We start from the raw sequence: 27,948 nt of genomic DNA on the forward strand, positions 1-27,948 counted from the left end.
TAACTTTTTAGTTTTAGTTACTTTTTCTTATTTGTAAGTCGCTTTGGACAAAAGCGTCTGCTAAATGACAAAAGTAAAAAGTAAGTAAGTAAAAGTTTATTTGTGATTACCTGTCTTTTGGAATCAAGTCAGTCTATGTAAGGCTGCCTGTACATAAGAAAAGCCACTAGATGGCAATGTATGCTAAAGCTTAAAGAAATGTTATGACTCATGATTATGAGTTGGATGATATAGTTTCATGTGAAACAGGAATTTAAAACACCATGGTGTTATGTGTCTTTATATATATATATATATATATATATATATATATATATATATATATATATATATATATATATATATATCTTATGGAAAGCAGAGAGAACATAATTACGTAATTATAAATTATTTTATTTATTTAATTATTGTCTAGATAAGCCAAATAAGTGATTTTACGTATGCAGACATATTTGTAGTGTGAAAAATAAAGTAGCCTTGATCATGACGTTTATTCACTTATCAAAAAAATAAAACCCCTATTCACTAATCAATTAAGTAGTTTACTTAGTCACTAAATCATGCTTTTTCTCTACTAATTGTAGTACATCGCGTATCACTATACGACAATAGCTAGACTTCCGTAATTTGAGACGCTGTTCACATTATTTTCGCTCTCGTGAATTGTACAACTATTTCTGGCACTTTCCTGTATGGGCGCAAAACCGCATCAATCGAGTTACAGCTTCAGCAACAGTCCCATTTCCAGCTCTCTGATTGGCTGAACGACATATGATGCAGCCACAGTCAGTACCTCTTTCCAAGTCTTGGAGAGCGCGCGCCTAACAACAGCATTAAAGTATAGACAGGGCGAATGCAGGTTTCAACGTTTGTTTGAGAAGGGATTAAGTGTGCTTCATGTCTAACCGTGTATGCATCAAGTGATCTGGAGTTTCTCAACAGGAACTGCGAATCTGATCCGCGTCGCTGTATTCTTTCTGTGGAAGCTGCAATCGACGCACCTTTAACTCTGCTTTAAAACGGAGTTAACCATGCCTGCCGAGAACAGCGACCAGGAGAGCATGCTGAGCTATCAGGTAGTTAATGCGATGCGTACTTATGTGTTTATTGCATAACTGAAAGGTCTGTTTATTCGTTTTATTCCTTCAGTAACTTAGAATAGGACACCTGCTATAGGAAACAGTCTGTAAGGTGCCATAATATGTCATAAATCACCATCTGCATAAGACTGCCTTTTAATGTTAAAATTCCTGAATGGAATACAAACACATCCGGGCGCCCCATTAGTGCAGGGATCAATAGTACTGTGTGTTCCCTCTCGCCACCATTGCCACAAAATATCTTATCGACGCTGCACTTTCGGTCTATAATTGCACCCCGTTAAAAGCGGACTGTTCCTATTTCTTCCATGTCTGCTTTAGTAGCTCAGTTTGTGCTCCGCGCGTGGATGTGTGTTATTGCGGCGTTACAGGCACGTGCAGCAGCAGTATTCCCATTGCCAGGGACAACAGCTCACATCATTCGTTTATTGCCTGTATAGCAGTGTCTTGTCAAGGCTGATGGGCGTTCTTGCAGAGGGATTCGCACTGTCGTATTGTAATGGGTTTAGTATGGAAGCGCGAGATAGAAACAGCACATAATGTATAATTTACTATCCATTACACTAATGCTGCAAGAGGGTGCGCCTAACGCCACGAATTGGTTTGGAAATTAAAGCTTTTAGCTTTTGATGGTGTTTTATCAATGAGATTATTGTGCAAAATATGGCTTCCTTTGGGGAGCGCGTACTGCCAATGTACCCCGTTACCCTCAAATGACCTTGACGCCATCCTCTCTTACTGAGGGTCCGTCTTTAGCCTGCAACAGCGCTATTGGAGCAGTTTTTTAGCGTCAAAGTAAACGCTGCTTGCTAGAGTGAAATGCTTGTAGCTTATTATTTGACATGTTAGGAGGAAACCTGACTCCTGGCTCTTTTGAGAAGCTACTGCTTCCCCTCATTAAGGCTATGAAATGATTAATTCATCCATTAGGAAAAATTCATCTTCTACTCACCCTCTTGTCGTTCCAAACTTGTCTTGACTGTATTTCATCTGTGAACACAAAAGGAGAAATTACGGATAAAAGACTGGTCACTCTTGTATATTACAACTAACATGGCTTTTAAAGTGAACTTGAGCTTTAAAGGAATAGTTCCCCCAAATGAGTTCACCCCCAGGCCATCCAAGATGCAGATTAATTTGTTTATTCATCTGAAAATATATGGAGAATCACTTGTTTATCAGTGGATCCTCTGCAGTGAATGGGTGCCGTCAGAATGAGAGTTGAAACAGCTGATAAAAACATCACAATAGTTTACAAATAATCCTCAGGACTTCGGCCCGTTAATTATTGTATTGTGAAGTAAAAGCTTCATGTTTGTAATAAACAAATCCATCATTCTAACTTCAAACTGTTGCTTCCGGCTTTCATACAAGTCCTCTATCCATAATATTGCTTTCTCTAGTGAAAAAGTTATCTCACCTGAATCAAGAGAGAAATACGCAGATATTTACGCAAGCGAAAACAGTCCAAGATAAATATGTTTGCGGGTTTTGATGTGAGAGGAGAACTGAATGGACTTCTTCACTGTGTGTTATTTTGAATTATAGAAAGTTAAAGTTAAAATGTCTTAATGATTTATTTGTTTTTTACAAACCTCTGTTCAGTTTACAAAACCTTAAAACTAGGCTAGATTTTTGTGGATTATTTGAAATTACTGTGATGTTTTTATCAGTTTATCACCTAAAAAAGTACAAAAGTATCATGAAAGTCATCCATATATTTGAAGTCTTCTGAATCCATACAATGGCTTTGTGTGAGTGAGTGACAAACATACCGAACAGTCATTATTCACTGATTATTTCCCACTCAAGTGGGTTGCTAGCAACTACAGCTGAATCATTAAGTAAACTGGAGAACCAGATCAATCCACTTCATGAACAAGTCATTCAATGGATAAACAGATTTTTTCATGAATCGGGCATTGCTACATCTCTCATGAATGCGCCAAGGGAAGTTACAGTGATAATCAAGATTTTGAGGGAATAATGATCCAAAAGACATGAAATATGTTGTAGAGTAGCACTCAATTCATATGAATTGTTTTGACAGCATTTTCATTTTTGGGTGAATTATTCTGTTTATAAGTTTCATAACATCTGCTTGAAGGATTCTAAAAAAACTGTAAAATTATGAGAATTAAATTGAGTTTTGGTAACATATATGAGAAAACTTTATCATCCAGTGGATAGGGACTGTGGAGAGAAAGAGCCTGTGTAAAGCCAAACCAATCAATAGTTTTTCCATTTGTTGAGTGCTTATTCAGACACGCTCAGCAGAGAGAGTGAATGACAGGGAACCATTCAGAACTGTCTTGGCTCAATGTGTCCATTACATAAATGGCACCTGAAACTTTTCATTTCAACCCAGATTTAATTTCATACCTTGGTTGTTTTTCTAGTCAAATTCTTTCTCTCTGAGTATGATCCTGAGAGGTTTTATTTAATGCATTTACAAGAAAATTCTGATCAATCATTAATGAAGAGTCTTAAAACTGATTTTTGTGTTGAGCACTGAGAAGCTAAATTATTAAAAAGGTCCTCTTCATTTATGATAAAACTACAGCATGTTCACACTCAATAAATATTGCCCATTTTGCAAAGATATTATACATTTTAATGTACACCTGTGAAAATAAAATGTTTAAAATATATTTTTGTATCTCATTTTGTTCAGGGCCTTTGCATTAATTATACGTAAGAAAAACAATGTTCTAGCTTAGAGAGTCATTACCTATAATGTTTTTCATTTTGTTATCACTATTTGTCTGATGCTATGCTCTTTTTATGCCTTTCAACATCTCTCTTTTGCTCATTTGGTCACTTGTTTCCGACTGTCATTTTGAAACAGGTTTCAGAGACCTTGAATAGTTACATAAGGTACTCTGCCCACATCCATTCCAAATAGTTAACCAATAAAAGGCAGTCTTTGTGCAGGGTTAATTTCATTTATAACTTGAATGCATAATAATAATTTCACCTTCCGTAATGTAATTGCAGTATATAGAATATATTATAATGTATATAATAGCATAATAATAAGAATAATAATCTTTAATATGGTTGTTATGCATAGACTATAAATTGTTAGACTCAAACTTCCAGCCGTATAATATAAATATTTCCGAGACTGATGAATAATGTGGCTAAAAAATTCAGAAGACACCATTACGAAAACATATCGTTGAAGCTCTATGATACAGTGATGGTCTCAGAAACTTTAATCTCCAATGGGCTTTTTTCAAACTTTAAAGAATACTAAATAATATACTAAAAAATATTATTACCATGATATTATGCACAAAAACATGTTAATACCATGGTATTTTTTTAGCACTGCTGCATGATCCAGTACTTACACACACAACCATACATTACAAAAACAGGGAACCAAAAATGTCTTTGTAAAATGTAAAAACTTGTCACACACAACGTTAATACAGATGCACTTAAGGTATCATGCAAACGATCCTTATTTTTTATTTTAAATAAACACATCATGAAGGCTATAATGCCATTGTGATAGCAAGGGTGAGGTGGCAATGAATAGTGAATGAGCCATTCTGCTAAGAGTAACAGGTAGTACTTCAACTCTCTCTAAACAATTCTTTATTAAGTCTGAATACTGCAGTTGGATGACCATCTCTCCCAAAATGATGCTATTAGTGGTTTATTGAAAAATAAACAGTGATCAATAACATACACTCTACCCTCTACGAAAGACAACATAAAAGCATGATGTTATGGTTTGTGCATGTATGTGTGTGTGTGTGTGTGCATGTGTCACTGTATCTGTTCAGGCAGACAGGAGCATCTGGAAGTGGCAGTGGCAGTGGTCTGTGTCAAGATTACAAACATAACTGTCAAAGCAATGTGCTAGAGAACGGGAAGGAACGAGGAGGAAGGGCAAGGAAATGGCCCTTGTGACCTTTGAATGCAAAAGGGCAATATTCATGTACTGGCAGCCAAACTGACCCTTGGTAGTGACCTCCATCTAAATTATTATTTATCCCGTTTCTTCCTCAGAGCAAAAAATTGGAACATTGGTAATTGTGAGATTAAAAATAAATAAAAAATAAAGTAGGCTATACAGTCACACTGTAAGAAATAAATATATTATAGATGTCTTTACTGTCATTTTGGTCAATGTGCATCCTTGCTGAATAAAATGATTAATTTCTTCTAATTTCTTCAATATAATATAAAACATTTTTTTTTACCCTAAACCTTTGGTAGCATTTGTGATTTGTGATTGCAACTGTGATTTCATAGATCACGACTGCAAGACAGAAAGTAAAAATTAAGAAAAATAAAATTGCAGTTAAGGTTTCCATACAGTATAGACTTATTTTATTTGTATGCGTCTTTGATCAGGGACTGTGGAATTGTTGCCTGGTAATAAGGAGAAGAAGAAGCCATTTTTTGTAAGTGGAAAATCTCCCTTTATGAGTGACACACAGATACTCAAACGAGTAGCTAGGTGACACAGAAGCAGTCTAGCCAGCTCAAGTGTTGTATGTGGTATGTGCTCATGTCAGACCAATAAAGGGAGAAAGACAAGGAGAGACTGAGAGAGAAGGAATAGGAAAACAGTAGCATAAAGCAGATGATGAAAAATTAATTAACTTCACATGATTAGCTCTATCTCTATTTTCTCCTTCCCCCTGGGTAAGTGTTTTAATGACAATAACTACTCAAATGATCCATGACTAGGATGACAGGGCAGTCTGAGTGATAAATTGTATGGTTGTCTTGTGTATAAATCTGTCACTTAAGTAAATATTACACGCTACAGAATGAAACAAGTAATTAGTAAGTAATTGTTCAAAAAACAACAATTTGATTGGTGAGATTGATAGTTTATCTAGTCAACTTCAAATATATTTCTACGTTTTTTTTTTAAATAATCCCCTTTCAGACAAATGTCTCCAGCATTTGCATCATGTATCATGCTGTTTTTTGAGTGTCCTACCAAAAACATTTGTAGTTTGTAGAGTTTAAAATAGTCCAACCCTTAAAAAAACCCAGATTGAGGTCAGGTAAATATACAGGGTTTCTTAAGGTGGACTAAATGTTCAACCAACCCACTGACTGGTCGATTCTGAAAATCACACCATGACCATCAATCTATAAAATGACTTCTGTATTCTGGCAAGTACTGCATATCATGCAGTGGAATATGTCTGGGGACAAATATCCTTATTAAATGCGTAACAGTACTTAAGGGCTCTTTAACTAATGGGTCCCCCTTGCAAAATACCATTTTTATTGTATTCACACATGCACTAATTCTTCAAAGGGAAAGCAGAGGGCATGAATCCATTTCATTGAAAACCTAGAAACAGAACATTAATCATTCAGAAGTGAGGTATAATTATAGTGATTTTGCATTGCAGCCATGTAACATCTATTACCTGGAAATGCAAGCTAAAATCACAATAAAATCACAGTCGGTGGTTTTAGGATTACAGAAGCTAAGAAACTTAAGCGATTGTTCTTAAGCCTATAATAATTGTAGTTCTGGTGGACCTTGATAAGATGCCTGTACCATAATTATATGTTAGTGGGATGTTGGAAACAAGGGGGATGCTATTACAGTGGAAAGCTACTGGTGTTTTTGTTGTAACACACAATGTAATGCATGACCTCATTGCTGATCCACACTATGACTGCCAATCAATACTCACCGATCAAATATACACATAAGCCTCAAGCAAAATGCACAACAGAGCATCATTTGCACAACGGTGAATATAGCTCATTTTAAAGCCATTGGGTTAATTTGACAAAGCTTTTCTTGAATCTGTTATTATTGTACTGCACAGCCTGTGAGAACATTTTGCTCTGTTTGGTTGTATTTTTGATGCAGGAAATGTTCAACAGGGTTTATATAAATTATAGGTGTGTGTTCCTGCTGAAGAAAGCCATGAAAACACACTGATGAATAATCTTTGTCATGGAAAGAGAGCAGCAGCATCCCAGTGGGATATCTCTTTCACACTCACACACACACACACACACAAATGTAAAGAAGGAAGTGAATAATAGGAAGCCTAATAAGTATGTGGTCTTTGGCAGTTTGGAGGTAGTGGGTTACCGTACCTTTATTAACAGGCAACTTTGATTTAATGTATTAATTTTGCCACTGTACATCTATTTTGCATACAGTTGTAACTAAACTGTCACAGGATTATGCAATATTCATGTACTAAATTGTGTCTAAAGATCAAGCAGTTAATGTGCTAAATAAAATATGTATAGTCTAAAGAAAATATGTTGATGCTTATTAGAGTACTTTTTATATTTGATGAAAGGTATGCAAAGTGAATTGTTTTAATTTGGTAAAATTTTAAGATACCTTCTTTGACTCGTCATTAGAGATTAAGTATACAGGTCAAATGATGGGGGAAAAAACAAATTTCTTTAATCTTTTGATTAAGATCTTTTTATTATGAATCCTAACCTAATTACCCTTAAAAATTAAACTAAGCAGCAAAAACCTACTTCTTAAACAGCACTTTAATTAATACGGTCAGAAATCTCTGCCGAGTATTGTATGCACTTATTGCTACCCTAGCTACCTTACGGAGCCTTTCGTAGTTTTCATAGTCTTAGTCTTGCCTTGCCTGTTTTGATTCTAGCCTGTGCATCTTGGTTTAACCCTTTGCTCTGCTGTTTTGGATTGTGTTTGCCCCTGCCTGGATTATTGCTCGTGTACCTGGTTCATCTCTCTTTGCCTTGCCCGGTTGGATACTGTTCGTCGATCGAAGACCCACGCTTGTCTAAAGAATACTCTTTGTCTTGCCTCGTCAATGCTTGTTTATGACCACGCCTTTTAATAAAGCTTTGCAGATGGATCCGCACGCCTCACGCTTCTGTCACTCTGTTATACCCAGCGCCTATAATAACTCATAAGTCTGTCTTTGCCTAACACACATTCATCATCCCAGACAGGTCCCTCATTTGAAATGCAGTTGAATTCAAGTCTGAATTCACTGTGTGTATGTTGAGGTGTGTTTACTTTGTGGGGACCGAATGTCCCCACAAATACAGTGAAACATAAAGTAAAATTACCATGAAACAGGTGAATACAAGGTTTCTGCAAGTATTAGGTTGAGGGGATAAAAAAAGATGTAATTAGCTCATTATAAAAGAAGTCAATGAAAATTCCCCTCAGTGATAGAAAAACTAACTTTTGTGTGCCATCCTCAAATAGAAAAAAAATAAACAATGCTGTTTTAAACGGAGAAAAGATTAGGGTTAGTAAGACTATGGTACTGTATGTACTTATTTACACTCTCATTAAAAACAAGTAAACATGTTTTACAGAGGCCTGATGAGGAAGCTGTGGTGGACCATGGTGGCACCAGCTCAGTTCTGAATATCCATTATGAGAAAGAAGAGCTAGAGGGTTAGTATGCAACCACAACACTTACTCAGTCGTTCATGTGATACAGCCAACAGCTCAATACAGTCATATTAACTGGAAAATCACATTGAATCTCACCAGCTAACGTTATCTTTTTTCTCTCAGGTCACAGGACTCTGTTTGTGGGTGTGCGGATGCCCATGGGCAGACAGTCTCATCGTCATCACCGGCAGCACAGCTCCAAACACCGCAGGAGAGCTGAGAGGATGCGGGCTGGAAGTGTGGCTCAAGAAGACATGAACACAGAAAGTACCGCAACATCACACGGTGAGAACGACAATAGCAGTAACAAGTCGAGCAAACGTTTGTAACTTCATTCACAGGAAAGTTAATCTGGAGAATTATATCAAAGATTCAAAAGTAACGCTCGCGAAAGCGCCACATTCAAATGCGCCACAACTGTGACAATGTCATATTGCTTTTATAAAACAAATAAGTGAGAAATAAGGTTATCAAAAAATAGTATAATTTTAAACACAACATTCCCAGTTACTACTTTATCTACTTCTGCTCCCCAGACGAAATTTGACCGTTGGGCGTATCCAAGCAACACACGGTGGCAGCACTTATGAATGAAATTGTTTTGAACTACTCGTACTCGGGTTAGTGAATGATTTAATGATTCATCCATCGTTTTTTTAAGGAAATAAAAGTGGTCAAAGTGATCGTTTTTTTCTGTGTACTGGAAGTAAAATAAATGAAAAACAAATAATAAATCAAACATGCAGTCTATTTAACCATGCCCCAGTTGTGGCTCCTCATAGTCAAATGAGCATTGGGATTCATATGTAAATTCAGGTATTTATTGTTAGAAACGAATTAGAGTAAGGAAAACTGCACTAAGAGTCACTCCTTGTGATCCAACTGAAGCAGTCTTGTGGTTCTAAGACGAACAAAGCTTTGGACATCATAGATCATGTGCTTTTGGCAAAAACGTATCAGTGTTTCACTGCGAAATGTGTCTGTTTTGTTTTTTAAACATGCTTCTGAGCTTTGGTATCAAATTAAAAATTACTACTTTACTAACATTACTTAGACTATCTGAAATGTGCAAACACAAACAAGCAGAGTGATACAAATAGTAAAAATTACTAAAATATTATTGGACATTACTCTTGCATATAAACATATATCAGTTGCATATTCTTTCCTTCAAAACCTCTTAAATGGGAATTAATAAATCTATATAAATATAAAATAGGCCTACTTCGTATGTGGTTTGGGCCTGAATGTTATTTATCGGTGGTAAAATCCTGCAATTTGGTGAAAAAAAGCACACTGTGGACCCTTATTACATTTTCTCAACATTGTGCCCTTGAGACCACAAAACCTAAAAACATAAACTCAGATTTATGATAATAAACACGGAAAATTTCTAGGATGAGACTTTTGTTTACTGTGCTTCCTTCCTCTACTTCCTCTCTCACAGTGAAAATGAATTTTTCAAATACCCTCTTCTCTGTGTCTCTCATTCTTCCTATCTCTTTTTCTCAGATACTCCATCCCAGAGGGTTCAGTTTATTCTGGGCACCGAAGAGGATGAGGAGCATGCAGCACATGACCTCTTCACAGAACTTGACGAAATCTGTGTTAAAGAAGGCAAAGATGCAGAGTGGAAGGAAACTGCGAGGTATGCACATGTCCTGCAACATTATATTCGGGGGTTTTGAAGCTTTTAGATGGAACAACTGCCAAATATGATCATTCTTGTGCAAAACACAGCTGTATTTTCATGCAAAGAACCAATTTATTATGTAAAAAAAAATTCTAATATGTGTAATATATTATTTGGAAAATTTTTAGTCTCTGTTATGTAACATTATTATGTTTTTCCTACTAAATAGTATTGTACTGTTATATGTATTATCATTTAATTATTTATTTAAAATATTTATTTTAATATTTTTTATAAAGAAAAACAAATCTACTTGTAATTATTTGTTATTATTTATTGATATTTTATTTATATGATTTATTTTTAGATTTTTATCTAAAATAGATAAAATAGATAAATAGAATTTTTATCTAAAAAATATACACTGTTCTTCTCTAAACTTTTCCACAGACCACTTAGTTCTCCCTTGTGGCCCCCTGAAGGTTCCCAGACCCCAGTTTAAAACTTCTTGGTTATCAAACAACCCTCTGTTGCCTTCTGAGAGTTGAAGCAAGAGACTGTCTATGTGACTCTCTTTGTTCTTTAATACTTCTCAGGTGGTTGAAGTTTGAGGAGGATGTGGAAGATGGAGGGGAAAGGTGGAGTAAGCCGTACGTAGCTACACTCTCTCTCCATAGTCTGTTTGAGCTACGGAGTTGTATCATTAATGGAACAGTCCTGTTGGACATAAAGGCCAGCTGCATTGAGGAAATTGCAGGTCAGTCAGAAATCAATTTGTATAACACAATTTGTTGATCTACAAAAGGACAAATTTTAACAAAAATGACAAACTATAACTTACTGGATCAGATTCTAAAAATGTCAGTGTATGAAGCACTTGCTAAACCTGAATATAGTTTAACAGTCTGATCACGATCAGTCTGAGCCTGACCTCAAGTTTATATTTATTCACTGAGTGCATGACTTTAGTGGGGAATAGTACAGCAGCGTAGCAAGTGTGTGTTCCGATCCTGCAATGTATTAGGCTCACCTGTAACCTCACACATACTGTAACATCACACTCCCACTCATCTTGGTGATAGTCACACGCGAACACTCACACCCACACCCCATACCCATGTCACGTTAAAGATTAGGAAGGAAACGTTTAATTTAAAATTGTATTTAATGGTGAAGTATTTTCAGTGTTGAAATCTCCTTTAATGTGAAGAGACAAATATAAGAACACCATTTGTAGGTTTACCTTTCAAAGAGTTGAAGATTTGTGGCTGTTCTTTCAAAATTGTGTATGCTTGAGTGGCTCAAAATGTCCAGTAGCATGAGCTTGGACCAGGACTACCTGTTTGGAAACAATAGTAATTGTTGCAATACTGTTTAGTGACCACTAGTGGCACAATTATGCATGTATAATGCAAATACACATATATAAAGTATGAGGACTGTAGAGAACATGTGAATAGGCCACAAAACAAAGCCAAAACAGACATTTTAGGCAATTTAGAAAAGCTGGCCAGGACATGTCCGGGAAAAAGAGAACATATGGTCACCCTACATCTATGCTGGTTACAACTGTAAGTTTTTATACATAATTCATGCCATGTGTGTTTAACAACTCAAATACATACATTTTAAATGTACCGATCGATGACTATCAGCCATTTAAGTCTAATGGACTCACAAGAGAACCTGTGTCTTGTCGAGGCATAACTGTTATGATCAGTGTTGCAGCAATGGTAAGAACAAGATAAATGCTGGAGAAATAGAAGGACAGGGAGACCAAGGGAGATTAATTATACTGTAAAGGTTGGAAGGGAGGAAAAGAGTGAGTGATGCCGATTAACAGTGCTGCATCAGCTCCGACTGGAATCGAGTGAGGGTTTAAAGAAAAGGAGAAAGTGAGATGCTGAGAAAGTACTGCATTGTTTAACATGCTGGAATAGAACATATTCAGATCTAACTATGAGGCTTATCATACAGTTTAATCAATAAAAACAATAAAAGGACATTGTCCCTTTAAATTATACATGATTGTCTTTCAAAAGTCGATTGTGTTTGGTTTGTATTCACATGTGTATATACATATACATATATAATTTGTTGTGTGTAGATTTGGTGCTTGACCATCAGGAGGCAGCTCATGAACTGGATGACAGTGTGAGAATGAAGGTTCGAGAGGCACTTCTGAAGAGGCATCACCACCAGAGTGACAAGAAGAGGAACAACCTGCTGCCCATGGTCAAGTCCCTTACTGACTCAGGCAGGAAACAGAGTGAACCTCATCATATGGACAAGTCAGGTGAGCTAAACTGCAAATTTTACATGTGCATCATGAAGAAATATTATTGTTTAAATACATCTTAAGCCCTGTAGATATAATTACATAATGTTGATTTTGATATGATTTGTCAATGCTGTGGATACAGTAATGCATTTTCAATGTAAATCTATGGGGCAATTGTTCCAAAATATATAAAAGGATTCTGTAAACAGAATTTTCTAATTCAGTCAGTAACGTTGTCTAAATCATTGTTTGGAAGTTTGACTACTTCTGGTCATGCATTATTGACATAATTTCTTTGGGTGGAGTGCTATGCTCCATAAAGGGTTTTACAGATTACATCACATCCTGAGTGGTATTTTTGTGGGTATAATATGAAAATTTACTGTTTTACTGGGTTTGTGGTCATGGTTGCAAATGAAAAAGTGGATGTAACTTGGCTGATAAGTGATTCTACCATATCAGTCTCATAATAACATCTGTTTTATGTTTAACTTTAAAATAATTTATTTCATTCTAATAAAAGATATTAGTATATTAGTAATATACATATACATACAGCTTTATTTTGGTACTATACTTACAACCCGAATTCCGGAAATGTTGGGACGTCTTTTAAATTTGAATAAAAAGAAAAATAAACACTTTCAAATCACATGGGCCAATATTTTATTCACAATAGAACATACAGAACATATCAAATGTTTAAACGGAGAAATGTTACACTTTTATCTACTAAATGAGCTCATTTCAAATTTGATGCCTGCTACAGGTCTCAAAAAAATTGGCACGGGGGCAATAATGGGCTGAAAAAGCCAAACATTTTGAAAAGATTCAGCTGGGAGAACATCTAGCAACTAATTAAGTTAATTGACATCAGGTCTGTAACATGATTAGCTATAAAAAGGATGTCTTAGAGAGTTAGAGTCTCTCAGAAGTAAATATGGACAGAGGCTCTCCAATCTGTGTAAAAAGATTGTGGAATACTTTAGAAACAACTTTCCTCAACGTCAAATTGCAAAGGCTTTGAAAATCTCATCATCTGCAGCACATAACATCATCAAAAGATTCAGAGAAACTGGAGAAATCTCTCTGTGTAAGGGACGAGGGCGAAGACTTTTGTTGCATGCCCGTGGTCTTTGGGCCCTCAGACGACACTGCATCACTCATCGGCATGATTCTGTCATTGCCATTACTAAATGGGCCCAGGAATACTTCCAGAAACCACTGTTGGTAAACACAATCTACTGTGCCATCTGCAGATGCCAACTAAAACTCTACCATGCAAAAAGGAAGGTGTTATGTGAACATGGTCCAGAAGCACAGTTGTGTCCTGTGGGAAAAATGTTCTATGGTCAGACGAGCCCAAAGTTGACAGTCTTGTTGGAAATCACGGACGCCGTGTCCTCCGGGCTAAAGAGGAGGGATACCTTTCGGTATGTTATCAGCATTCAGTTCAAAAGACAGCATCTCTGATGGTATGGGGGTACATAAGTGCATACGGTATGGACAGCTTGCATGTTTTGGAGGGCACTATGAATGCTGAAAGGTATATAAAGGTTTTAGAGCAACATATGCTCCCCTCCAGACGACGTGTAATTCAGCAGGACAATGCAAAACCACATACTGCAGCTATTACAACAGCATGGCTTCATAATAGAAGAGTCTGGGTGCTGAACTGGCCTGCCTGCAGTCCAGATCTTTCACCTATAGAGAACATTTGGCGCATCATAAACGAAAAATATATCAAAGATGACCACAAACTCTTCAGCAGCTGGAAACCTATATCAGGCAAGAATTGGACCAAATTCCAACACCAAAACTCCAGAAACTCATAACCTCGCTGCCCAGATGTCTTCAAACTGTTTTGAAAAGAAGAGGAGATGCTACACCATGGTAAACATGCCCCGTCCCAACTGTTTTGAGACCTGTAGCAGGCATCAAATTTGAAATGAGCTCATTTTGTGCATAAAATTTTAAACTTTCTCAGTTTAAACATTTGTTATGTTATCTATGTTCTATTGTGAATAAAATATTGGCTCGTGTGATTTGAAATTCTTTGTTTTCATTTTATTCAGATTTAAATAACGTCCCAACATTTTCGGAATTTGGGTTGTATGTGCGATCTGGATATCGTAGAATGCTGTAGATATGAGATATTTATCATATATGATTGTATCTCTCAGGTCCTGCCACTTCTCCCCAGCCTCCACCTACAAACCCAGATGTAAAGATCGGAGCAGCGGATAATGGTCAGATGGATCTCAGCAAGGTACTAGAACCACAACATTAAGAAGAACATCACAAGTTTGTCGAAATTAAACAAACATTTATTTTACACTAAAATGTACACAATATCACTAATGTTTGTGATGTATACTGTATGTAGCATATTCTTACAGATCATTATTTGGCTTCAAAATAAATTACAGCAAAAATAATAATAATAAATATAGGCAAAGTTATTAGACACAATCAAAAAAAAAAGAAGCAAAAATCTCTCCTACAGTACATCCAGTTTTCAGAAAAAACAGATATAGAAAAATGGATGTAATAAAATAGAGGAAAGATGGTACTGAGCAAGATAACCCTTTAAACCAAACAGGTTCAATCAGTTTATTTCTGTTAATGCCCTGAGTGCTCACTGGAGGCAGGCAATGTATTGATTACCAAGAACATTTGGGACAAATGCACTCACACATACACACAAACACTGCCACCTGGCGATCTTTAGAGGTATGCAGCTTGTTTGTGTAATGTTATGCTAATGATCAGGAAACAGGAAATTAACTTTAATGAGCCAGATGTCAGCCATTTGGAGTGACAGTAAGGATAGCAGAGAGGCGGCTCCAATCAGATTACATACCTGCTGGTCCTCTTATCTATAACTGTCACCCTGACCAAAACGAACAGCTGGAGTTAGTGACTGGAATAACCACCAGTCGATTTCTACATGATTTATTTATATAAATATTACAATTAAAATAAAGCTGAAATAAAATATAAATATTAGATGAAAAACTTGAACTTAAAAAATGTAAATGAGAAATATTGCCTTGGCAACTAACTGAAATATGTCTAAGTATTAAATAAAACCAAAACTAAAACAATAATACTAAAGCTAAATAAAAATAAAAAACTAATATAAATAAAATTACTAAATAACAAAGTTACTTAAACTTAAATATTATAAAAATATTAATAAATACAAATAATACAAAACTAACACTGCTATTACCTTCTCTCTCTAGGTGGACACACATTTCATGAAGAAGATCCCCACTGGAGCAGAAGCTTCCAATGTGCTGGTTGGGGAGCTGGACTTTTTAGAGAGATCCATTGTTGCATTCGTTCGCCTGTCTCCTGCTGTACTGCTTACAGGGCTCACTGAAGTTCCCATTCCCACTAGGTACAAAGTGTTTGCTTTCAAATGCATAAATGGAGCTGATAACTCCATTGTAACAGAATGATCAAAATCACTTTTTACCCTGCAGATTTGTGTTCATTTTACTTGGTCCCGATGGAAAAGCCCAACAGTACCATGAGATCGGTCGCTCCATGGCTACCATCATGACCGATGAGGTCAATGAATATTATTATTGCATTGGATATAAATGCATTGACTTTTACATTTACATTTTCAATTCTTTACATTTTCAGAAATACAGTTTGTAGATTTAAATCGATTCAGTTCAAATTATTCTTAAATGCAAATTTCTATCTTTAATGTAATTTTCTTTTCTTTTTTATTTAAAATAATTTTATTCTTCCATTATTTAGATTTTCCATGATGTTGCATATAAGGCCAAGGACAGAAGTGATTTGTTGGCTGGTATAGATGAGTTTCTAGATCAAGTGACAGTTTTGCCTCCAGGGGAATGGGACCCTTCTATACGTATAGAACCTCCTAAAAGTGTCCCATCACAGGTATGGAAAAACAAACACTTTTTACAGTGTGGATGAAATGATTGAATATACACTATATTGCCAAAAGTAATGGGTCACCCCCTTCTAATGAACATGTTTGACAACTTTAGTCATTTCTATGTGTACAAATCTTAATGTTAAAGCATATAATGATATTCTAGGGAACTGTGTGCTTCTAATTTTATAGCAACAGTTTGGACAGGACCCTTTTCTCTTCTAACATGACAGTGCCTCTGTGTATAAGGCACAGTTCAAAAAGACGTGATTGATTCAGTCAGTGTGGAAGAACTTGACTGGTCTGCAGAAAGCCAAGTCCTGATCCCAGCTGAACACCTCTGGTGTGACTTTATATGCAGACCTTGAGTCAAAACCTCATCACCAAACACCAATGACTTGTACATAAGGGTACTGTCATTTTAGACACGTCCAAAACTGTTGCAACAGAGATGGAAATACAATTTTTAAATACATGAATTATGTTTCCATCTTTCTTGCCACAGTTTTGTTAGTACCTTTTTCTGTTCTAAAGAAGGGGGTGTCCCAACACTTTTGCCCTTATAGTGTCTATACAAGTCATTGGTGTTTGGTGATGAGTTTTTGGCTCAAGGTCTGCATTTAAAGTCACACCAGAGGTGTTCAGCTGGGATCAGGACTAGACCAGTCAAGTTCTTCCACACTGACTGAATCAATCATGTCTTTTTGAACCATGCCTTATACACGTTAGAATAGAAAAGGGTCCTGTCCAAACTGTTGCTATAAAATTAGAAGCACACAATTCTGTAGAATATCGTTATATGCTTAAACATTAAGATTTGTTCTCATAGAAATTACTAAAGTAGTCAAACGTGTTCATTAGAAGGGGGTGACCCAATACTTTTGGCAATATAGTGTATGTGGTAATTTATCTACTCCTCTCACGGAATAGGAGAAAAGAAAGATGCCAGGAGTACCGAACGGAACAGCTGTTCCTGATGAGGAAGATCAGCATGGAGAACACCATGGACCAGAACTACAGAGAACTGGAAGGTGTGTGTTCAGGTTTTAACCACACTGTGCAAGACCAAATATCCTCACTGAAATCATTTACAACAGTCCCCATGAGGAAAATAGCCTTGTAAACATATTGAATAATGTCTTCAATATGACTAAAAAAAGGTTTGTGTGAGGGTTATAGGTTTAGGGGATATAAATGTTATTAGCTCAGTATGAAAACATTTGACATCAATGGAAATGTTGCTCTCTCTATGTCTCTTCACTTTCTCTATAGGCTGTTTGGAGGACTGATTCTGGATGTGAAAAGAAAAGTTCCATTTTATTTGAGTGATTATAAAGATGGTCTGAATTTGCAGTGTGTAGCTTCTTTTCTGTTTCTGTACTGTGCCTGTATGTCTCCTGTTATCACGTTTGGAGGACTTCTGGGAGAGGCTACAGAAGGACGCATTGTAAGTACTCAAACACACAGTTTTGTTTCTGTGTGGTCTGTTAGGCAAAGTCACGTGAAAAATATGTTTCTAATGCAAAACACAGCAGTCATATTTATTTATGTGTGTGTTTGTGTGTGTCAGAGTGCGATTGAGTCTCTTTTAGGAGCATCTATGACTGGAGTAGCATACTCTCTGTTCGCTGGACAGCCGCTAACTATACTGGGCAGCACTGGACCTGTCCTTGTGTTTGAAAAGATTCTCTTCAAGTTTTGCAAGTCAGTACAGACCAGACTAAGCATTCACTTTCTCACCCAGAAAAAATGTGATTGGTTATGAATATGATACATTTGATAAATAATTATTATACTGAATAATAAATGCACAGTTCTGTCATGAAACTCTAGATGGCGCAGGCCAATAAGTTCTAACTCAATCTGATATATTAACATCATTATTCACATGGTGCAGCCGATTGGTTTCTTTTCTCATCATCAGCCAATGAGCTTGCTTCTCAACATTCAAATACTTAGCTAGTGCTTGCTGTAGCAGTTGCAGCGCACTTCAGAAACCCTTCACCTTCCCCAGCTCCACCTGTATAGATCTATTACGGGGTGATTTCATGTATGTCATATATTGGGGTTATTTTATATATGTTATATGTGCAGCAGCAGTATTTCCTACATAATCACAAAATCATGCATTGGCAGTAGCAAATCTCGGTACTTGCTCTGCCACAGCAGCAGCAGCGTAGCAGATCTATTCTGCCAAGGTCAAACTCATTAACATTGCCATGTATATTACCATGATAAACTCTCAGAGTAATCATGACAGAATTATTATTATGATTATTATGTATTAAAATATATAAAAATCTCCCTCATTCTCTTACAAAAAATAAAAATGTAGAATATGTGTTTAGAATATATCTTCTGTATCAATTTAGTATACATTTACTGATTTAGCCTTATTCTTTATATTGTGTAATAAATCTGCAAAATATTTCATATATGATCAGATCTTAACCCACTATACTGTCTCTCTCCTGTCCGTTTCTGTCCCTGTAGAGACTACGGTCTCTCGTACCTGTCCCTGCGCACTTGTATCGGTTTGTGGACGGCTTTCCTGTGTCTGCTTCTTGTTGCAACGGATGCTAGCTCCTTGGTCTGTTACATCACACGTTTCACAGAGGAAGCGTTTGCTGCACTCATATGTCTTATCTTCATTTATGAAGCACTAGAGAAACTTTTCCATCTTGGAGAACTGTACCCCATCAACAGACATGCCGATCTAGACAAACTAACACTGGCCTAGTAAGTATAAACGCATATAAACAGATGCTTATGCATCTGCTCATCAAGTTGGAAGTCAGTAAACAATAAACTTTCATCTGTTGTTTCTCCCAGATGTAAATTAGATAAAATGGAAAGCAAAGGACTTTTCTGAATAATTGTTTTCCAGAACATATTTTAACACATTGTATTGTTTGCCATCAGCTGTAAGTGTGCAGAGCCTGATATCCCCAGTAATCAAACACTACAAGTGTGGAATCAAAGGAACATCACAGCCTCTGCAGTACCATGGAGCAACCTCACTGTATCGGTACTTCAACCTCCCACAATCTTAGCAAACCACTGGAAACAGAAACATTCTTACATGGTGTAACCTTAAAAGTGCAATTCTTTGTTTATCTGGCTGATACAGCAACTTTATACTGACACCTACTGGCATGGATGTATTATCTGGATAAGCAAAAGTTTTTGGTCACTGATGCAATTGAAGAAATACCCTGGTCAAATTTGTCACCTATTGTTAATTTATTCTGAAAGTGGAGATGTAGCCAAAACAAACTCATGTGATCAGGATTCTGGTCAGTGTGATAAAACACGCCCACCAGCCACTAATATGACTGGAGTCTTAATCTCATGTGAGTGTAGATGATTTTGAATGTAATGTGTCAAAAATACTATTAATTTAATTCTGTGTTATTCTTAATGGTGAAAAAGGGGGAAAAGTACTCCTCTAAATGTGATCTCAGTTTTAACTTCCCAACAACTTCACATCGTCATAAACACCAGTTTTCTGAAAAGACTGGTGTCAAGCAGTGAAAAGAACATCATAAGACACACACTGTACAGTTGAAGTCCTGTTAATTCTCGTCCCATTACTGCAGTGCGGTGTTATTTCACAGTGTAGTCTCACACAGATCGCATTTAGTGCTAATCCTATTTTCACAGCTGAGTCAGCGTCTTGGCTGCCAGTGCAGTTAAACATGAGCCAAACTCTGTGTGTGTGTGTGTGTGTGTGTGTGCGTGTTGTGAGTAGGAGTGTTTAGATCTCCAGGGGCAGTTTATTGGATCGGCGTGTGGACACCATGGTCCCTACACTCCTGATGTGCTCTTCTGGTCGGCCATCTTGTTTTTTGGTACCTTTTTCATGTCTGCCTTCCTGAAACAGTTCAAGACTAGCAGATACTTCCCAACTCGGGTGAGGCGGAAATACTCATTCACAAACACAGTTTGCATACACAGTGCCGTTTTCTACACAATAAATGCAAAGTGTGCATTTTTGTGTGTTTTTGTTATGTAGGTACGGTCAATGATCAGTGACTTTGCTGTGTTCCTCACCATTGTTCTCATGGTCCTGATTGATTATTTAATTGGAGTTCCATCCCAAAAGTTACAAGTGCCCAGCAACTTCAAGGTAGGGATCATAAACGAGTGTGCATACAAACACACACACACACACACACACACACACACACATAAACACAAACACACTTGTTGACCTTTGTGTTGTGATCAACATGTGTTTATGCCCCTGTGCTGATTGTTGAAGTGTTTTCAAGAACAATTTTATATTATTTATTATTAGTAGTAGTAGTATTAATATTTCAGAATTAATATTTACTGGATCTAAGCAATGTGTGGATAATATTTCATGTGTCATTTTATATTTGAGTTGTATTTATTTAATTCATTATTGAAATTAATTTCATGATATGTTATTCCAAACCAAAGTCATTAAAATGATATAATATTTAAACTAAATCAAATTAGTTAAATGATTATTTTGTTAGTATATATCCAGAGTAAGAACTGATATTTACTTGTATTTACTTGTATTTTTGTATGCAATATACTTATATTATTGCAAACTCTCAACACGACAAAATATACATTAGACAAATAAAGCAAAATAGATGCAAAAGCCAATCGATTAATATTTCTTAAAAAAAAGAGATACACCTGTGTAAGTCAGTAAAGAGGAAACACTCTCTTAAATGCTTTAATACTGAATGCTCTCCAGTTCTTACTAAAAGCTCTGCTTGTAAATCATGTTCTTTCAAAGCTTACCTTACAATGATGAATCCACTGCTTCAGTCTTCAAGTTTTTAGTGCCCACTCATAATCCACAACAGTCCTGTTTTTGTGCAATTTCTTTGTGTCTTGTTTCTAGGCACATTTTCTCAAATGATTCATTTAGAATGGCAGCCCTGCAGAGACAGATTAGATGATTAGACAATGCTGAGACTTGCAATTGAGTTTATACCCCAGGCTAATCTGGATACATGCATTATTCGCAGACAGTGATCTATGAACAATTGAGCTGGACTAATATTTAATCCATAGTTAACAAGTATGTCTCAATTTAGACTGAATTGTCATGAGCGTTGCATCATTCTCAATTATTCACCTGTAGGGAAAAACTCACATCTTTGTCAGCTTGGCAAATTCTGAAATTCACAGTTTACATAATCATAATAAATCACAATGTTCAATACACTTTAAAAAAAAAGGTCTAAATCTAAACATTTAATCAAAAATCTACTCTATTGTTCAAAATGTTTATAATTTTGCTGAGCAATGATGCATTAAATTGGTGAAAAGTGACAGTAAACACTTTTACATTGTTGCAATTTTTATTTCAAATGCTTTCTGATCATTAAAGAATATAGAAATGTTAATAATAAGAATAAATGAAGAAGAAGAAAAAATGTTTCTTGAGCACCAAATGAGCATATTAGAATGATTTCTGAAGGATCATGTGACACTGAAGACTGGAGTAATGCTGTAAATTCAGCTGTGCCATCAAAGGAATAAATTATATTTTTTCACAAAAATAATTAGTAATACTATTTTATGGATATGATTACCATGCTATTGTCAGGGGTTAGGCCCTTTTTTTGACTTGTTGACTGGTTGTGTATTACAGCCCACGCGTGATGACCGTGGTTGGTTTATTAACCCTATCGGACGAAACCCATGGTGGACTGTGCTGGCTGCCTTAATACCAGCTCTTCTCTGCACCATCCTCGTCTTCATGGACCAGCAGATCACCGCTGTCATAATTAACCGCAAGGAACACAAACTGCTAGTATGTTTATTTTTTAAATGAGCCTTTACAGAGGATGTGTGTGTGTGTGTGTCTGTGCAGATCATATGTAAGTGTGTGTCCTATTTCCTCTACACAGAAAGGCTGCGGGTACCATTTGGATCTTCTGATGGTTGGAGTGATGCTGGCTGTATGTTCCATAATGGGGTTACCCTGGTTTGTTGCAGCAACTGTCCTGTCAATTACACATGTCAACAGCCTGAAGCTAGAGTCTGAAAGCTCTGCCCCTGGAGAGCAACCTCGATTTCTGGGTATTAGAGAACAGAGGCTGACTGGTCTAGTCATTTTTCTACTGATGGGCTTATCTGTGTTCATGACTACAGCATTACAGGTAATTACAAAAATTCTGTGGTTGTCATATAATATGTACAGTGTGGCCTTTTTAAAGACATAGTCCACCCAAAAATGAAAATTATGTCATCATTTACTCCCCCTCATGTCCTTACAAACCAGTATAACTTACTTTATCTGTGGAACACAAAATATATTTTTAAGAATGTTGGTACGAAATGGTTTCAGGTCCCATTAACCTTCCATAGTATTTTTTTGTTCCACAAATGAAAGAAATCCAAACAGTTTTGGCATGGGTTTTTTTTTTGGGGGGGGGGGGGGGGGGGGGGGGGGGGACTATCCCTTTAAATCAGACATGCTTAAAATATATATGAATGTAACTAGCTATGTTTCCTAGCTAGCTATCGCATCTTAGCTACTGCTTTAGATAACAAAATGTCTTAATGTCCTGCCTTTTGTTTCACAGTTCATTCCCATGCCGGTTCTCTATGGTGTTTTTCTTTATATGGGTGTCTCATCTCTGAAAGGCATTCAGGTAGAGACATTCGTCTGAACTAAACATACATGTACATGCTGACACATCAGTCACTTTTCATCTTTCTCTGTCCTGTCTTTCACAGTTATTTGACCGTTTTAAGTTGTTTGGCATGCCAGCGAAGCATCAACCAGACTTTATTTATCTACGTCATGTTCCTCTGAGGAAGGTTCACCTGTTCACTCTGACCCAACTTACCTGCCTTGTGCTGCTCTGGGTCATCAAAACTTCCCCTGCCGCAATCGTCTTCCCTATGATGGTACGACCCAAAACAAAGAACATACTTTATGTTAGGGGTGTTAAAACTTCAATTCATATACTAGACTGTAGCTATGCTAGTATTTTACAATATCAGGCTGACTGACTGATACATACGCTTTTTTTAAACGCTAACTTACATTTTAAATTCATGCGCTGTGAAGTGTAGCGTTACTATTTATTTATCATTTAGATTTAGAATAAGGTATATACTACATTTTTATCAGATCATGCAGTCCATGGGAATAAAACCCATGACCTTTGTGTAGCATGTACTGTGCTCAAGCATAGTGCTGAAGGCTAATCTAGGAACCATTTGAATCATATAGGATATTAGTAGATAAAGTGTTTATCTCCTGCAGGTGCTGGCATTAGTGTTCATCCGTAAGCTGCTGGACTTCTGTTTTTCCAAACGGGAGCTTAGTTATCTTGATGATCTGATGCCTGAGAATAAGAAGAAGAAGCTGGATGATGATTCCAAAAAGGCAGAGGAGGTTTGTGATCTATATGCAGAGTTTAATTAAGCAAAGGGTATCCCAACAGTCAATGTTGTTACATCTATCCAGGTCTTACACGAATATTAGTAATACTTTTTATACTGTGCAATATGTGTACTACGCATAGTATGTATATTGTCTTTATGGGAATAAAACTACAAAGTGTCAGGGAACTGTCGTGTGTGTGTCATGTGTTCCTGCCCCTTGTGTTTCATTATTTGGTTTGTTTCCTGTCCTTGTCTGATGTAATCATTAGTTAATTCTTGTCTAGCCGTGTTTGTCTCATTATCTATGATTTGCGTGTGTATTTATAGTCCTGTCTGTTCAGTTAAACTTGGTCTGGTCTACTCGTTAACCCCGGTGTGTGATGTCCTTGTCTGCCTTGCCTTGTCCTGCCCTGCCATGTCTTGATGTTCAGTAAAGTGTTATTTGAGTTTCTATCCTCGTCTGCGTGTTCCTGGTTCCTCCCTCGTGTGTGCACCGTGACACAAAGCTACATTTCCAAAATTATTCTGTATACAATACAATATTGTACCTCACAATGCAATCTGCTCAACATTCCATTTCATGCATAACAAATGAATCAGAAGTAATTTTAGCAAGTTTTTCCTTCTTAACACATTTTGAGCTATATTTTTTATTTGGATTAACAATGCAACATTAAAAAATTAAGTATAAACAAATAAAAAATGAAAACATGTTTTTGAATTTTTTTATATTTAATTTTTATGATGGTATTTCATTTTTTATTATTTTATTTATTATTTATTTCCTTTATAATGACTGGATGGCTACCAACAACTAAAACTGCAACAAAATGAAGTCAAGTGACAACAGTGTACTGCACTACTATTTAAAATGTTTATTTTCACATACACACAGTAGACTATTATTTAAATTAGCAGTAAACCTTTATAGTACAATTTTAAGGTTCCACCCTGAACAAGCATACCCTGACCTTTCAAACAAATCAACCTAATTTTGCATTGTAGTTTGTCACATCATGTAATGCATAAACACCGGTGTATGTCTTTATATGAGTAGCAGGAATCACAGGAGATGCTGGTTGATGACTCTGAGAAATTACAAGACAAAGACACAGTGCAGATCCCAATGGAGAGCAAACCTCTACACTCACCTCGAACCCCAGACCCAAGGTACCACACTGCTGCAGACCTCCACATCAGAAGCTCTATGATGTAACGCAAACCCTGGAGCCCTGTCCAGTGGTGTTCAAAATAAGCTTAAACCCCACAATGTCCACTGTGTATCTGACTATATGTACTTACTAACACTCACCTTCCCTTCTCTTCCCTTCTCCTTCCTTCACCCCTCCTCTCCTCAACTGTGTCCACCTGTTGTCCAGGAGTGATCCCTCTGATATTAACATCTCTGATGAAATGTCTAAAACTACTGTGTGGAAGTCCCTCAATTCCATTCACAAGGACACACAATGCTCAAACACACATAAAAAGGCAAGGACTCTCGCTCTTTCCATCCTTTAATGGTTGGTTATTTTTCCAATTCCCCGAATTTCCTTTCGTACTCACGTGTCTACTACTTTTCTTGATTGTAGATGGGTTTGTTTCTTCATCAGGACAGATTTGGAGAAATTTAGCATTACATCACCAGTGGATCCTCTGTAGTGAATGGGTGCTGTCAGAATCAGAGTTCAAACAGCTGATAAAAACATCACAATAGTCTACAAGTAATCCAAACAACTCCAATGTGTGTGAGTCCATAATCCATAATAATGCTTCCTCCAGTAAAACAAAAATCCATTCCCTGTTGTTGTCTCATATCAAAATTTACTGACATATTTATTTACAACTGTTTTGGACTGTTTTCGTGTGTAAGTAGTGCTTACCTGAGCAGATTTCTCTCCTGATTCAGATGAGACCAAAAAATTCAAAAGATAAATATTATTGATAAAGGTTATAAAAAAAAAAACATCTTGATGAATTTGTTTATTACACACAGATTTACGCTTCACAAGACATTAAGTAAAGAACTGGAGTTTATTTGTGTGAAATGTGGACTACTTGTAGATTATTGCAATGTTTTTAATAGCGGTTTGAACTCTCATTCTGACGGCACCCATTCACTGCAGAGAGTCCTTTAATAAGAAAGTGAAGCAATGCTAAATTTCTCCATATCTATTTTGATGAAGAAACAAACTCATCTACATCATGGATGGCCTGACGGTGAGTAATTGTTCAGTAAATTTTCATTATTGCATCAGGTTTTAATGATTAAATTACAAATTGGGTTTTAAAAAGGTTTGATTTTATTTATTTTTTATTTGTGTGTTTTTCTCTCCTCGCAGGAGGTTCTGTGAAGCAACCCCGCAGAAAGAAGAAATTACATTCTTAGCATCGGTTGTCTGAAATCCGGCTGACTAACAGAAGCAGCCTTGTGCTAAAAACACACAAATATTAGTTCATTCCTTTCCACTGTTTCTCACACACATGTGTGTTTCTGTATAGCTGTGTGAGATATATTGGTGTGTCAGTGTGTGTGTGTGAATATGTGCAACATATTCTCCTACAAAATCCAGGTTATTTTTAATGTTTAGTTGAGTTTTAGCAGACATAGGCGTCTCTGTGCTGTGCTGTAGTGTACATGTATTTTGTTTTCTTTGGTAATTGTCTCATTTATAGAATAATACAGTTGTTTAAATGTTCTCATTTTAACTATATACTTGCTGTAGATATTACTGTATATGTGTGGTTTGTTCATCGTCAAAAATCCATGATAAGTACGTGTGTTTAAGCCAAATGGCTGGTCAGAATAATAACCTCAGTTTGATCTATTTTTGTGCCAGTATAAATAGCCATCGGTTACATTAGACCAACATGGCCATGAACCAAATCGGTCCTTATCCAGTAGGCGGACTTGTCTATTTTTATTGCGTGTGGTGTATTAAAACTTGTTAATATTGAGCAATAAAAGGCTTCTATATGATTAGGTCACCAGGGACACTGATGGATAAGTATGAACTCTGTCGTGATTGTTTTTACCACCATTTTAAAGTCACCCCTCCCCTACTTGTAAGAACAGACTGGTCGAAATCTTCATTTAGACGCGCCATCCAAATTTAAGGCACAAGGGTTGAGGGTAAACTGGACTGTTCGGGTTTTCATTTGAGGACCCTTTCCAGTCACAAATCCCAGTAATAAGCCATCTCCTTTAGACTACCTCCCCACACTTTTAAAACTCCCTCAGTAGTTTCTGCACTGAAAGAGGTAAAAATATGGTTTTTAACCTCAGTGAAATAACACTTTATTTACAGTTGCACTTTGTGTAGATATATATACACTAATATGATTTTATATTTTGAAGGGAATTATTATATAGAGTATAACAGTGTGATACAATTATTTTAAGTAAAGCATTTTGTTTTTTATATAAATGTATTTTAATAAAATGAGTTGAGCAGACACAGTAAGACACTGGCTGTTAATATGAATGGGTTACAGCTGTGCTTTTCTTATAGGACCAGTTGTCTGTAAATTGTAATTTCACTTTATTAAACTGCCTTCAGATTATAAGGAGAATGTCAATATTTAATTTGGAATGTTGACTCAGCTTTGGAATGTTGAGGAATGAGGAATTTTCCCAGCTTGACATTAATCTATAAATTATCTATATTGTCCCCTCCATGGCTTTCTTGTTTATGGAAATGTTGTCATTGACTTGATTGTACATGTTATCTTAATGCTGGGATGTGCTCAAAGGGAATGCCTGTTTCACTCTAATAAATTTGAGATTTTCTGAATGAGATGAACCTGCTAAGAGTTGTGCATGTGTTCTTTCGTGTTTCTCAACAAATGGTCATCTGTGTTTGATTTTTAAATTGGAGTGTAAATAGATGCTTTGAAAGCTATTTATTTCATTCACTTACAGTTCTTTACTAAATGATGCATAATAAAATCTGAAAATTGGTCATGCTTAGAATTTTGTAACAACATGTCAAAATATAGGTATTTTTGGATAATAAATGAATGTGTAATACACAATTGATCATAAAATTCTGTAATATTCTCTTAATTATAGTTTTTGAGTCAATTACTGTTTATTTCAACCACAGCATGTATATATAATGTAATATGTAGGATAATATACAATTCAATATCCATTATCACATTGATTTTCTGCTCATGCTGATCCACCCCAGTTCACTTCAATGCATTTATATTCTTGTA

General features: G+C 36.3%; 1 protein-coding gene across 2 annotated transcripts; it reads left to right on the forward strand.

Annotated features, from left to right (window-relative positions):
* The first annotated feature begins 754 nt into the window (after positions 1-754).
* LOC306845466 (electroneutral sodium bicarbonate exchanger 1-like) lies at positions 755-27,669 on the forward strand. 2 transcript variants are annotated; one of them, XM_079378297.1, is made up of 25 exons: positions 755-1,076; positions 8,427-8,508; positions 8,632-8,793; positions 10,021-10,156; positions 10,738-10,898; positions 12,249-12,437; positions 14,606-14,691; positions 15,671-15,828; positions 15,914-16,001; positions 16,200-16,346; positions 17,272-17,372; positions 17,614-17,788; positions 17,912-18,045; positions 18,835-19,080; positions 19,264-19,369; positions 20,093-20,254; positions 20,357-20,470; positions 21,983-22,144; positions 22,242-22,493; positions 22,920-22,988; positions 23,074-23,247; positions 23,609-23,740; positions 24,788-24,900; positions 25,110-25,218; positions 26,070-27,669. In XM_079378297.1, the coding sequence occupies exons 1-25, from the start codon at positions 1,032-1,034 to the stop codon at positions 26,079-26,081; spliced, it is 3,315 nt and encodes a 1,104-aa protein (XP_079234423.1). In that variant the 5' UTR covers positions 755-1,031; the 3' UTR covers positions 26,082-27,669. The 2 variants fall into 2 exon arrangements, with proteins under 2 accessions (XP_079234423.1, XP_079234424.1); XM_079378298.1 differs by lacking the exon at positions 25,110-25,218 and having other exon boundaries at positions 759-1,076; positions 26,070-27,536.
* Positions 27,670-27,948: the final 279 nt, after the last annotated feature.

This window comes from Barbus barbus, assembly GCF_936440315.1.
Source record: "Barbus barbus genome assembly, chromosome: 25".
Lineage (NCBI taxonomy): Eukaryota > Metazoa > Chordata > Actinopteri > Cypriniformes > Cyprinidae > Barbus > Barbus barbus.